At 39.1% G+C, this 13,248-nt stretch overlaps 1 protein-coding gene across 1 annotated transcript in view; it reads left to right on the plus strand.

Moving 5' to 3' along the window:
* TTC4 (tetratricopeptide repeat domain 4) overlaps positions 1–13,248 on the plus strand; it is a 29,942-nt gene that overhangs the window by 2,647 nt on the left and 14,047 nt on the right. Inside the window, exons 4-6 of the mRNA XM_003921523.3 lie at positions 3,679–3,756; positions 5,247–5,371; positions 11,567–11,653. Of these exons, the coding sequence (XP_003921572.1) occupies positions 3,679–3,756; positions 5,247–5,371; positions 11,567–11,653 (290 nt within the window). The remainder of the gene's footprint in view (positions 1–3,678; positions 3,757–5,246; positions 5,372–11,566; positions 11,654–13,248) is intronic.

Below are 13,248 nucleotides of genomic sequence, written 5' to 3' on the forward strand. Positions count from 1 at the left end.
ACCTGGGCAACATAGTGAGACCCTGTCTCTACAAAAAAGTTAGCTAGGTATGGTGGTGCCTAGCTAACTCAGGAGGCTGAGGCAGGAGAATCGCTCAAGGCTGCAGGGAGCCATAATCACGCCACCGGACAGTGAGACCCTGTTTCTAAAAAGTTGCTTGGATGAGGAATTTTAACTCTTGTATTTATTTATTCATATTTTTTACTTTATTACATTTTTTTGTAGAGACAGGGTTTTGCCATGTTGCCCGGGCTGGTCTAGAACACAGGCTCAAGTGATCCATCTGCGTCAGCCTCCCAAAGTATTGGGATTACAGGCGTGAGCCACTCCATCCAGGAGGGCGAGGAGGTTTGGAAAATGCTCCTTCTTAGAGATTTACAGTATACATTAACATGTTAAAGACGCTATGATAGCCTGCAAAAAGAGAAATTCACCCTGGGTTTCTCAAATTTTAAATCTCCTCTTCAGGTAACACTAACATGATGCAGGGTTCTGTAGTTGTCAATTTGGGAAATGATTATTATTTAAGTAGTATTGCTGGTGAGTAGTCTTGGTTATGTTAGACCTGTGTTTTTTGTTTTTTTAATAATTTATTTTTTAAATTGAGACAGAGATCTCGCTGTGTTGCCCAGGCTGGCCTCGAACTCCTGAGCTCAAGCAGTCCACTTGCCTCGGTCTTCCAAAGTGCTGGTATTACAGGCATGAGCCACTGCACCCAGCCTAGACCCCTGTTTGTTATCACAGAGTTTAGAGAGGACCTAGGACCGCGGGGCTGGTGGGCTGAAATTTTGTACTATTGTGCCTTGTGTTGGGTACTCAGTGGACCTTTTCAGTCTGGAAACTCATGTTTCTAGGAAATTGTCTTGAATTCTTTGATCTGTCTCTTTTTTCTTTTTTACTCTCTTTTTTCTCTTTTTGGAAATCCTGGCTGCTGGTACTTTGGGAACCAAGTAGGAGAAGAGGACTAAGGGCTCAATATTTAGTATTTCTTTTACCGAATCACCAGACAGCCACTGTTTTATTGTCTACTAGGGCACACCTCTAGTCTTCCACGTGGAGGAATAGGGGAGGAGTGGGGACTAGGTCACTGGTGCAGCAGAGGGGTAAGGAACATGGGAATCTGACTGCTTCTTAAGTAGATTTTCAACCCACCTTCACCTCCCCTGCAGAGGTACCTGGTGCCGTCAGTTCCTGAGTCCCGAGTACTTGGTAGTTTCTGCAGTACAGCTTGGTAGCTTTTGGGGTTTCCCTCTGCTGGTTTAGAATTTAGTTTTCTTAAGCCTGATGGATCTGTTACTTATCCCTTGGTTTTCCAGTTTTCCGAGTATGTTCTGTGTTCTTCTCATTTTCTTTCTCTTTATGGGCGGGAGACTGGGGATTGAGTTAAATATATGTGTTCAATCTGCCTCCTTTAACTAAAAGTCCTTGGATCACTTTCATGTGCATTTTTCCATGGTTGAGATCCTGCTGTTCTTCCAGTTTCGTATTCAGTTTTTTCACTTAATTTTATAACAAGCAATTTCACCTGTCATCAAAAGTCATTTATAAATGTTATTTTAATAGCTAAAGTTGCATCATATGGATATGCCACTATTTATACCGTTTGCTTTATTAGTCTACTATTGTTGAGTATATAGGCTGTTTTTTGGTTTTTATAAATAATGTAAAAACAAATAAAGTCATAATATTTTTCTAATAATTTTGATTATTGGTCGGGCACAGTGGCTCATGCCTATAATCCCAGCACTTCGGGAGGCCGAAGCGGGTAGATCATGAGGTCAAGAGATCGAGACCATCCTGGTCAACATGGTGAAACCGTGTCTCTACTAAAAATACAAAAATTAGCTGGGCATGGTGGCATACGCCTATAGTCCCAGCTACTTGGGAGGCTGAGGCAGGAGAATTGCCTGAACCCAGGAGGCGGAGGTTGCGGTGAGCCGAGATCGCGCCATTGCACTCTAGCCTGGGTAACAAGAGTGAAACTCCGTCTCAGAAAACAAAACCAAATGATTTAGATTATTTATTAGGCTACAGCAGGATTTGGCAAACTGTGACTCAGAGTCCACCTCTGGCCCCTTGGCTTGCTGTGAACTAAAAATGTTCCATATCTATCTTTTTTTTTTTAAGCGACAGGGTCTTACTCTGTTCAGGCTGTAGTGCAGTGGCATGATCATAGCTCAGTGCAGTCTTAAACTCCTGGGCTCAAGCATTTCTCCCACTTCTGCCTCCTGAGTAGCTAGGACTATAGGCATGTACCACCATGCCCAGCTAATTTTTAAATTTTTTTTTTTTGTAGAAAGAGTTTTGCTGTGTTGCTCAGGCTGGTCTTGAACTCCTGGTCTTAAGCAATCCTCTCACCTCTGTCTCCCATAGTGCTGGGATTTCAGGAGTGAGCCACTTCCCCAGATGTTTCTTACATTTTTCAATAATTGTAATAAAACAAAGAACATGCAATAGGCCACATGTGGCCTGCAAAACCTAAAATATTTATCTGGCCCTTTACAAAATATTTTGCTGACCCCTGGACTAGAGATTTAGGTACATACCTAAACCATTAAGTAATAATCACAGTATACTCCAGAATGTTAAAGTATACCTCATGGCTTCCTAGTTTGGACAACTGATATGTGTATGATTACATATCTTTTTTTTTTTTTTAAATGCACTTACAGATATATGTGTATGTGTCTATATATTTAGTTAGGTTTGTTTTTTTTAAAAAAATAGACTTCTTCTAACTCATAGAACCACCAGTTAAACAGTATAGAACAGACATCCTACCATGTCTGTTACATGAGGATCTATCTCACTCTTTTTAATGGCTACATAATATTCAATAGTATGGATTTACCATAATTTATGTAATCATTAACCAATTGAGGATATTTGGGTTATCTCCCAGCTTTTCACACTTAAAGTGATGCTGTAGTTAGCATGCTTTTACATTTATTCTTGCATATTTGTTCAAGTATTTTTTTTTTTTTTTTTTTTTTTGAGACGGAGTTTCGCTCTTGTTACCCAGGCTGGAGTGCAATGGCGCGATCTCGGCTCACCGCAACCTCCGCCTCCTGGGTTCAGGCAATTCTCCTGCCTCAGCCTCCTGAGTAGCTGGGATTACAGGCATGCGCCACCATGCCCAGCTAATTTTTTGTGTTTTTAGTAGAGACGGGGTCTCACCATGTTGACCAGGATGGTCTCGATCTCTAGACCTCGTGATCCACCTGCCTCGGCCTCCGAAAGTGCTGGGATTACAGGCGTGAGCCACCGCACCCGGCCCTTGTTCAAGTATTTTTGATAATTTTCCAAAAGAAAATTGTTGGGTCAAAGTGTATGTACAAAGTACATGCTAATTTGCTTTCTAATTTATCCTAAGAGTGCCCCTTTCCACATCTTCTCCAATACTAGTTACTATTTGTCTAACTTTTACCAATTTCTAATTTTAATTTCCTAATCATTAGTGATGTTGAACATCTTTTCATGTGCTTACTAGCCATTTACAATTCTGTAGATTGCCTGATGTTATAGTTATTTCTGAGGTTCATGATGAGTACAACTATATTTTTTCTAAAAACAGTTGCTGTCATTTGTATTTCTTCAAGATTGTACAAGAGTGCCTTTGTCACTACATATAAAATTTTGATCTCAAAACTTCTCTCTTACTAAACGGTGTTTTGTTAGGCAATTTTCGTTCTGCTCTCAATGATGTGACGGCTGCCAGAAAGCTAAAACCCTGCCACCTCAAAGCAATAATAAGAGGTAAGTCTTGTAGAACTGCAGTATGATTGTCATTATGGAAAAGCTAGCACTCACTGCACCAAAAAGTTGACATTTAAAGCTTTGATATGAAGGTGCTAGGATACTAATAAAGTCATCTTATTTTTGGAGTCTGGGCATTCAGTTCCTGTTCTTTATCAACAGCAACATGCCACTTTTAAGAGAATTCCTCAGAGAATGACTTAACCCTTTATGTTTTAAGAATTTGTAGAGAAATAGAAACCCCTCATTTTAAATTAATACATAATAAAATTAATTAAAACAAAGCAGTTACAAAAGCCACATTCTGATTTTTTTTTTTTTTTCAAATTAGCTGATTGAAAGGCAAGGTTTTAAATGCCATGTTAATGTTAATTAAAAGATAAGTTATGGGACCTTTGCTGATCACGCTGGTGCTGAGATGTTCCCAGATAATGTTTTCTCTTGTAGTCTGACCTTTCTATGTAATAATAGTGCTTTTATTACTTTTATACTTCACCTTTTCTTTGAGAAGCTCATAGGTGCTTTGCAAACTTTAATTTATTCATCACATTTTAATCTTCCCTGCATCCCCATGGACCCGCTTAAAATGCTTTATCAAAATTATGCCTTTTTAAATGTTCATGGTTAAGGGCAGTAGGCAGATCCATGTCCCTCAGCTGTAGGAAAAGAAGGTACTGAACAAAGATTTGCTGATAAATTGAATCTAGGTAGTTCTGTGGAATTTGCCTCAGGCTGGAAGTTTGTAATCCTTGGTTCAGTTGTTGGTTTAATTTACAATGTGACCTTAGCAAGACACCACTTTGAATATCAATTTGTTCATCTCTGGAAGATAAGGTTAGATTCTGTTGACATCTAAGCCCTTACAATTCCTATATTTTGAAATTCTGTGGAAAACCTAAAGAGGCTAACTGGAGAAAGATGTACATGATAACATTTAAAGTTTTTTTATGATGGGGGAAAGGCAGCTTAAACTGGTAGCCATAAAGAACAAAATTAGGAGAGACCTATTGTCTTTGGCCTTGCCACTGCCTTGATGAGTAGATGAAGCAAATTCTGCTGTCTCCCTCCATTTAAAAAATAATCTGGGATGGACTTTAATCTTCTTGTTTGCGGATGAACCTAAAGCTTGCATATGCTTGGTCCTTTGTCTAAGGTCTAGCTGGTATATAACACAGCCAGATTTCTAGCCTTGATGTATCTGGTTTCAAAAAGTCTGTTCTCTTTGCCACAAGTTATAGCTTTTCCTACTTTAAGAGCCCTTAATACCAGGGAGATGTACAGCAGTTTTGAACTAAATGGACCTTAGGGATTTTTCTGATCTAGGATACAAAAAATATTCTTCTTTGTCTGGGGACTGCAATATAAGGGCATTATCCTCCATTTTGCCTCCAGGGGGCTGGCTGATAGTTGGTGGGGGTGGGAGATCTTGCTCAAAGCAGGCTTTTTCTGTGCATATTGTTCTTGGATGCTAAGGGTTCTGGGTTCTGCAGGTGCCTTATGCCATCTGGAACTGAAACACTTTGCTGAGGCCGTGAACTGGTGTGATGAGGGACTGCAGATAGATGCCACAGAGAAGAAGCTTCTGGAAATGAGGGCTAAAGCAGATAAGCTGAAGGTTGGTGACTGTCAACAGCCGGATTAGTATTGCTAATTAGCATTCCCAAGATTGTGTCTTTCAAATCATTGTAAACTTTTAAAAATCAAAACCCAAAACTAGTCCCTACTCTTGGAACTCTGTGGAGGACACAGACGAGTAAACAGACAAACAGTTATAGTGTGATATAGAGGTAAGCAAGGATAGATGGTGTGTATAGCTTAGTATAGTCATGTGCCATGTAACAGTGTTTCATTCAGTGATGGAACACTGCACATGTTACAGTGGTCCCATAAGATGATAATGTCCTATTATAACTGTACTTTTTCTGTGTTTAGATGTGTTTAGCTACACTGATACTTAACATTGTGTTACAGTTGCCTACAGTATTCAGAGTAGTTATGTGCTATATAGGTTTGTAGCCTGGGTGCAATAGGCTGTACCATATAATCTAGATATGTAGCAGGATATACCATCTCAGTTTGTATAAGTATATTCTGTGATTCCTGTACAACAATGATTGTACATTTTTCAGAATGTATTCCCATCAATCTGCATGGGGATATGTCTTATCCAGGGCAAAATTAGATACCATTACTATATACAGTCACATAACAATGTCACATGTTTGGGGCCAGCTAAAGACTCTCAATATATATTATATACTCCCATTACGTAGTATGAACAATGAAGACAGATCTAAGCCAGGAATTCAGAGACCTTAAGACTAGTTCTGGCTTTCTATTAACAGGCATGTAAGGAAATATTGCACAGTGGCCAAGAGCTTAGACTCTGGAGCCACTGCCTGAATTTGAAGATTCCCTTCACGACAGTTGTGCGACTTGGACAACTTCCTGATCTCCTTGTACGTTAGCTACCTCACTAGTAAAAGGAGAATTAAAATACTTACTACCTTATAGAGCTATTATATAGTTTAGATAGTTTAACATAAGTAATGTTTTTTAAATAGCACCTGGAACATATACAGAGTAAGTGCTATTTAAATGTTGGATATTATTTTGGGTAGTGATGATATTCTGCTATTATTACTGTTTTTATCATCACTTTAGCTATTATATGCCAGAAATGTCACATATTAGCAATGACCAGAGGTCATTCTGGTCATATGAAATGGTAGAAAAGGTAGATCTCTATGGACCCAGATGGCTCAATGACAATTCTGAGCCCGGGTAATTGGGTGTGGCTAGAATTTCTGAAAGTGGCACATACAGGAATGAATGTCTAGAGGATTACTGGGGACAGTCACAATTAAAGAGGGAGATTTCAAGGGCCAGAAGCCTGATAATTAAGTCTAGGTGACACTGCTTGCTGAATAGCTACATTATTCCCCTGTGTCTGAGTACAGATTGATTCTGGATTCCTATATGCTTGGCATATGTAGCCAACAGACTTGTGGCTCTATTAATATCAGACAGAATAGACTTCTAGGTAGCAAGTATTACCAGAGATGAAGTGAAGCTTTGTTTCTTTTTTTTCTTGAGGTAGAGTCTTGCTCTATTGCCCAGGCTGGAGTGCAGTGACATGATCATGGCTTACTGCAGCCTTGACCTCCTGAGCTCAACTGATCCTCCTACCTCAACCTCCTGAGTAGCTTGACCTATAGTCGTGCACCACCATACCAGGCTAATTTTTTATTTTTTCAATTTGTAAAATTTGTAGAGACGGGGTTTCACTATGTTGCCCAGACTGGTCTCAAACTCTCAGGCTCAACAGTCCTCCTGCCTTAGTTTTCCAAGTGCTGGGATTACAGGCATGAGCTGCTGTGCCCAGCCATTGAAGGATTTTTTTAATGATAAAAGGACCAGCTTATAAGAATATTTAACAATTCTAAATGTGTAGCACCTAGTAACAGCTTCAAAATGCATGACACAAAACTTGACAACCAAAGAAGGAAGAGATAAATCCACAAATAGGTAGAAATATCAACTCTCTCAGTAATTAATAAAACCAGTATTTAAAAAATAGAGATGGGTAATGTCAGACACAGTGGTGGACTAAAGACCTTCAAAAATTTTCTCTTCCATAAAATCAATGAGGAAACTGGCAAAAATGGTCAGAATCAACTTTCCTAAGACTGGAAATGAACCAGTAGTTTGCAGCAATCTGGGGCATGTTTATTCAAGAAAAATGATAGAACCTCAGTAAGAATAGCAAGCTTCGTAGCATTTTATTTATTTATTTTATTTTATTTTTATCGTTTTTATTGTTTTTTTGAGACAGAGTCTCACTCTGTTGCCCTAGCTGGAGTGCAGTGGCACGATCTTGGCTCACTGCAACCTCTGCCTCCTGGGTTCAAGCGATTCTCCTGCCTCAGCCTCCTGAGAAGCTGGGATTACAAGTATGTGCCATCACACCTAGCTGATTTTTATATTTTTAGGAGAGTTGATATTTCACCATGTTGGCCTGGCTGATCGTAAACTCCTGACCTTGGGTCATCCTCCTGCTTTGGCCCCCAAAATGCCAGGATTACAGGCATGAGCCACCATGTCTGGCCCTTTGTGGCATTTTATCTTGCTCTATTATCTCCTCCTCCCCAGTTCCACAGTAGCCTTGAAAGCCAGCAGCCCACAGTCATGGTGAGAATGAGCAGCCTGAAGCCACCAGAGGAGGCAGAACAGGGTTAGAGCTCTTTCAAAGCCTTGTTCCCAGAGAACTGTCATGATTTGACCATCTAGTGGATCCCTGGAAGACCCTGCTCACAGGGCTATTTTTATATGACCTGACTTGGAGCATACCCAGTATGAAAAGCTTTTTTACATAGGGACAGAAAGTAGGGGGAATGAAAAGGTGGGAGAGAATTTGTCAAAAACAATTAGAGGCAATTGTTAAAGAGTGCAGAACCTGAAGCAGTGGATAGCACTTGGAGCAAACAATAGGCGTATCATAAAGCTTAAAAAGAAAAACTAGGGAATGAAATTCTGTAGGGGCTTTGAAAGCTTCAGGGGGATCTAGGTGGTCACATATGTGCCCAGGGCTATACTCATGCTCAGGAAAGACCTGAGTAGACCCTAAGCTCTCAGAGTCTCTGGAAGCAGGAAGTGAAGGCTAAGGCAGAATTGTAAACTGCTTGGGTGAATGCTAAAAGTGTGCTTCAGCATATACACGAAGGCTCTTGACAAAGATTGAAAGACTTATTTGATCTAGATGTTTAGAGAAATCTCTGTCTAGTCATTAGGTAGAGGAAGGCTAGAATGGGACTTACTGGACAAAAACTTTAAACCAGCTAATTTAAATATCTTTTCAGAATGAAAGGAAATAGTGTCTAAAGAACTAAAAAGAAGAATGAGAATGATGTCTTTCCAAATAAAGAATATCAACAAAGAGAAATTACTAAAAAGAACCTAACAGATTTTCTTTAGTTGAAAAGTACAATAACTAAAATGAAAAATTCACTGGAGGGGCTCAACAGCACATTTGAGCAGGCAGTAATAATCATGACACTTAACATGTATTGGTTGAGATTATCCAGTCTGAAGAACAGAATGAAAAAAGAATAAGGATGAAGAGAGACTTGTACGATGCCATCAAGCATACCAACAAAGGCATAACGAGGGTCCTGGAAGGAGAGGAGAGAGAGAAATGGGCAAAAGAATACTTGGGGAAATATTGGCCAGAAACGTCCCAAATTTGATGAAAAACAGTGAAGGATACATCCAAAAGTTTCACAAACTACAAGTGGGATAAACTTAAAGTAATCTACACTTAAACACATTATAATGAAACTGTTGAAAAACAAAGAACCTTACAAGCAGCAAGAGAAAAATGATGCTTCATGTACAGAAAATCCTAAAGAAAATTAACAGCTTTTTCATCAGAAGCCATGAAGGCTAAAAGGCAGGTAAATGACATATTCAAAGTGTTAAAAGAAATAGACTCTAAGAATTCTATATCTAGCAAACCTATTCTTCAAAAATGAAAGAGTGGAAGAGAAGTAGTAGTAAAACCATCTATATGCAGGCAACATGACCTTGTATATAGAAAATCCTAAGGGAGCCACTAAAAAACTATTGGAACTAATAAACAAGTTTAGCAAGCTTGTTGGAAACAACATCAATACACAAAAATCATTTGTATTCTATAGACTTTTAATCAATGCTCTGAAAATGAAATTAAACAATTCAATTTTTAATAACATCAAAAAATACTTAGGAATACATTTAACAAAAGTAGCTAAAACTTATACTCTGAAAATACAAAAAACATTGTTGAAAGAAATTAAAGACCTAAGTAAATAGGAAGACATTCCATGTTCATAGATCAGATCTTAATATTGTTAGATGGCAACACTACCAAAATTAGTATATCAATTTAGTGTTTTTTTTTTTTTTTTTGAGACATGATCTTCTCTGTTGTCCAGGCTGGAGTGCAGTGGCATGGTCATGGCTCACTGCAACCTCAAAAGTCCTGGGCTCAAGCAGCCCTCCTGCCTCAGTCTCTCAAGCAACTGGGACTATAGGCATGTAATGCCACATCTGGCTAATTTCAATGCAATCTGTATCAAAAGTCCAATTGACTTCTCTGCAGAAATGGACAGGCTGACCATAATATTCATATAGAAATTCAAGGGACTCTGAATAACCAACAATCATGAGAGACAAAAGAAACAGAATTGGAAAACTTACACTTCCCAATTTCAAAACATACCACAGAGCTACAGTAATCAAGGCATTGTGGTACTAGCATAAGAATAGACATATAACTGAATGTAATAAAATTGAGAGCTCAGAAATAAACCCCTATTTATGGGGAATTTATTTTCAACAAGTATGCCAAGACCATTCAATAGGGAGATAATCTTTTCGACAAGTGATGGTGGCACAACTGGATATTCACATGTGGAAGAATTAAGCTGGAAACTTACCTCACGCTATATAAAAAGTTACCCAAAAAGGATCTAATACCTAAATGTAAGAGCTGAGGCTATACAACTCTTAAAACATAGATATAATGCTTCATGAACTTGGATATGAAACAAAGCACAAGCAACAAAAGGAAAAGTAGATCGATTGGACTTCATTAGAAGTCAAACTTTGTGCTTCAAAGGATACCATCAAAAAAGTGAAAAGCTTGAGTTAAGATAAATGTGAAGAAAAAAGTGAAAAGGGGCTGGGTATAGTGACTTGCACCTGTAATCCTAGCATTTTAGGAGGCCAAGGCAGGAGGATCACTTGAGGCCAGGAATTCAAGACCAGCCTGGGCAACAAAATGAACAAAATGAGACCTTGTCTCTACCTAAAAAAAAAAAAAAAGGTGAAAAGACAGCCCACAGAATGGAAGAAAATATTTGTTTTTTTTTTTTTTTTTTTTTTTTTTTTTTGAGACAGAGTTTCGCTCTTGTTACCGAGGTTGGAGTGCAATGGCGCGATCTCGGCTCATGGCAACCTCCGCCTCCTGGGTTCAGGCAATTCTCCTGCCTCAGCCTCCTGAGTAGCTGGGATTACAGGCACACCCCACCATGCCCAGCTAATTTTTTGTATTTTTAGTAGAGACGGGGTTTCACCATGTTGACCAGGATGGTCTCGATCTCTTGGCCTCATGATCCGCCCGCCTCGGCCTCCCAAAGTGCTGGGATTACAGGCTTGAGCCACCGCGCCCGGCCGGAAGAAAATATTTGTAAGTCATAAGTCATAAGGGACTTTTATCTACAATATATAAACAACTTGTAATAAGACAGGAAACTCAGTTTTTTAAATGAGCAAAGGATGTGAATAGACTCTTCTCCAAAGACACACAAACGGCCAAAAAGCACATGAAAAGATGCTCAACATCATTAATAATTAGGAAATGCAAATCAAAACCACAGTAAGATACCATTTCATACCCACCAGGTGGTGATAATTTTTTTTTAAAAAAACCTATAGAGACAGGGTCTCTATCACCCAGGCTGTGTTTCATAGCATTCGGTTCACGCCACCAGAGTAGTACGTAATCTACCTGTTATACTTGGCTCTTCATTTGTCTGTACCCCTCAACCTCTCAGTAGACTATGAGTTCCTTGGGTACAGGAAGTAGATTTAAACTTCTGCCAGCATGTACTTTGTAAATGTTTGTTGAACTGAATCTGGCCACTGGTGTTACTTAACACAGGAGCTTGGCTTGGATAGAGACCAGAGATGATAATTTAGGAGGAGGCTGGGGGCAATGGAAGAGGAACTCAGGTCTCTAAAGCTGATGCATGTAAATTTCACTTTTTAGCGAATTGAACAGAGGGATGTGAGGAAAGCCAACTTGAAAGAAAAGAAGGAGAGGAATCAGAATGAGGCTTTACTCCAGGCCATCAAGGTGAGTTCTCAAACCTTAGGTTTTTAGGGTCCTGCTAAATTCACTAATCCTGTGGAGCTTGTTGGGAACCTTTCTTAGGATGCTTTACCTGAAGGAAATTGTTCATGTTCCTTCTACTGTGGTAAAGCAGTGTGACAGAGGAGTCTGTCAGGTCACCCCAGTTCACTCAGCTCTCTTACTTGTGTGCACGTGTTGGTCTCAGTGACATGTACAGTTGTCTCCGCTTATCTGAGGCACATGTGTTCCAAGATCCACAATGGATGCCTGAAATCTCAAATAGTACCGAACCTGATTGCCATCAGTCAGAATACATTTCTGTTTGTGTCTTTCACCCACAAACATAATGCCTTGTCCATCTCAGCTAAAGCACTTGTCACATACTGTGGCCATAATTTTTGCAGTTTGAGGTACAACAGCAAAACTAGCATGAATTTCTTTTTCCTTCTTCATAATTTCACAGAAGATTGCTTTTACCGTAGATCTCAGCAATCTCAGCATACAATTTTTTTTTTTAATTGAGGATCACCTTTTTACTTAAAGGAGGTACTTTATAGCTTCTATTTGGCATATCTGAATTGCCAGCATCCGTACTCTTTGTGCTTTGGGGTCCTTAATAAGTAAAACGAGTGTTACTTAATACAGGCACTGTGATACTGTGTCAGTGAATCTGATCATTGAGTCAGGTAGTAACTCACTAACAGGTATCATCAACAGCATGGATGCACTGGACAAAGGAGCAGAGCCTGTGATTTCATCATATGCTACTCAGAACAGTGCATAATTTAAAACTTACAGGTTGTTTATTTCTGAAATTTTTGTTTAATTGTTTCAGACCATGGTTGACCACTGGTAACTGAAACTGCAGAAAGCGAAACCGTGGATAAGGGGACACTACTGTACTGAATACCTGCTTCGGGTTGTGTGTTATTCAACCTTCACAATGGCCTTCTGAGATAGGTTATCTTGCTCCTGTTTTGCTGGATAATGAAATAGTTTCAGAGAGGTGAAGAAACCTTACACAGTTAGCTTGTTAGAGCCAGGTTCTTGCTCTTAATCACTGCATTATATTGCATCTTGAGAAAGCCTGACATTTTAGGATGTTGCTCCTATAATAACAGCAACAACAAAATCCTAACCTCCGTTCTCTTTCCTGTATTTTGAAATATATGTACTCTGACCCAAATCTTGCTTTAAGCTTGTTACCTAGGAAGTCACCTGTTTGACCTTGTTTGGTCTTCACAAGCAAGGAGAGAGAATATCTATTGGGAGACTGTGGGAGAGGCCTTTTGTTTTATTATTTGTTCAGTTAAGGTATGCACCCATTTATGTTCTGTAAGAAACTTAACACTGCTAAAATGTACTCCACTATTCTCTCCCCACAACAATCTGTTTACATGTATTATCACAGTAAACAGATCAAAATACTGCAGATTTTCCATCTAATTCTCATTCACAGTGAGGGATTTGTTCATTTTCTTAAATGTAGAATACAGGATGCCCAGACACCCAGACATTTGCATACATACTTTTTTTTTTTTTTCTCTCTCCTTTAGTGTAATCCTTCATCTCAAACTTAACATACATAGGAATTACTC

Source organism: Saimiri boliviensis, chromosome 11, assembly GCF_048565385.1.
Source record: "Saimiri boliviensis isolate mSaiBol1 chromosome 11, mSaiBol1.pri, whole genome shotgun sequence".
Lineage (NCBI taxonomy): Eukaryota > Metazoa > Chordata > Mammalia > Primates > Cebidae > Saimiri > Saimiri boliviensis.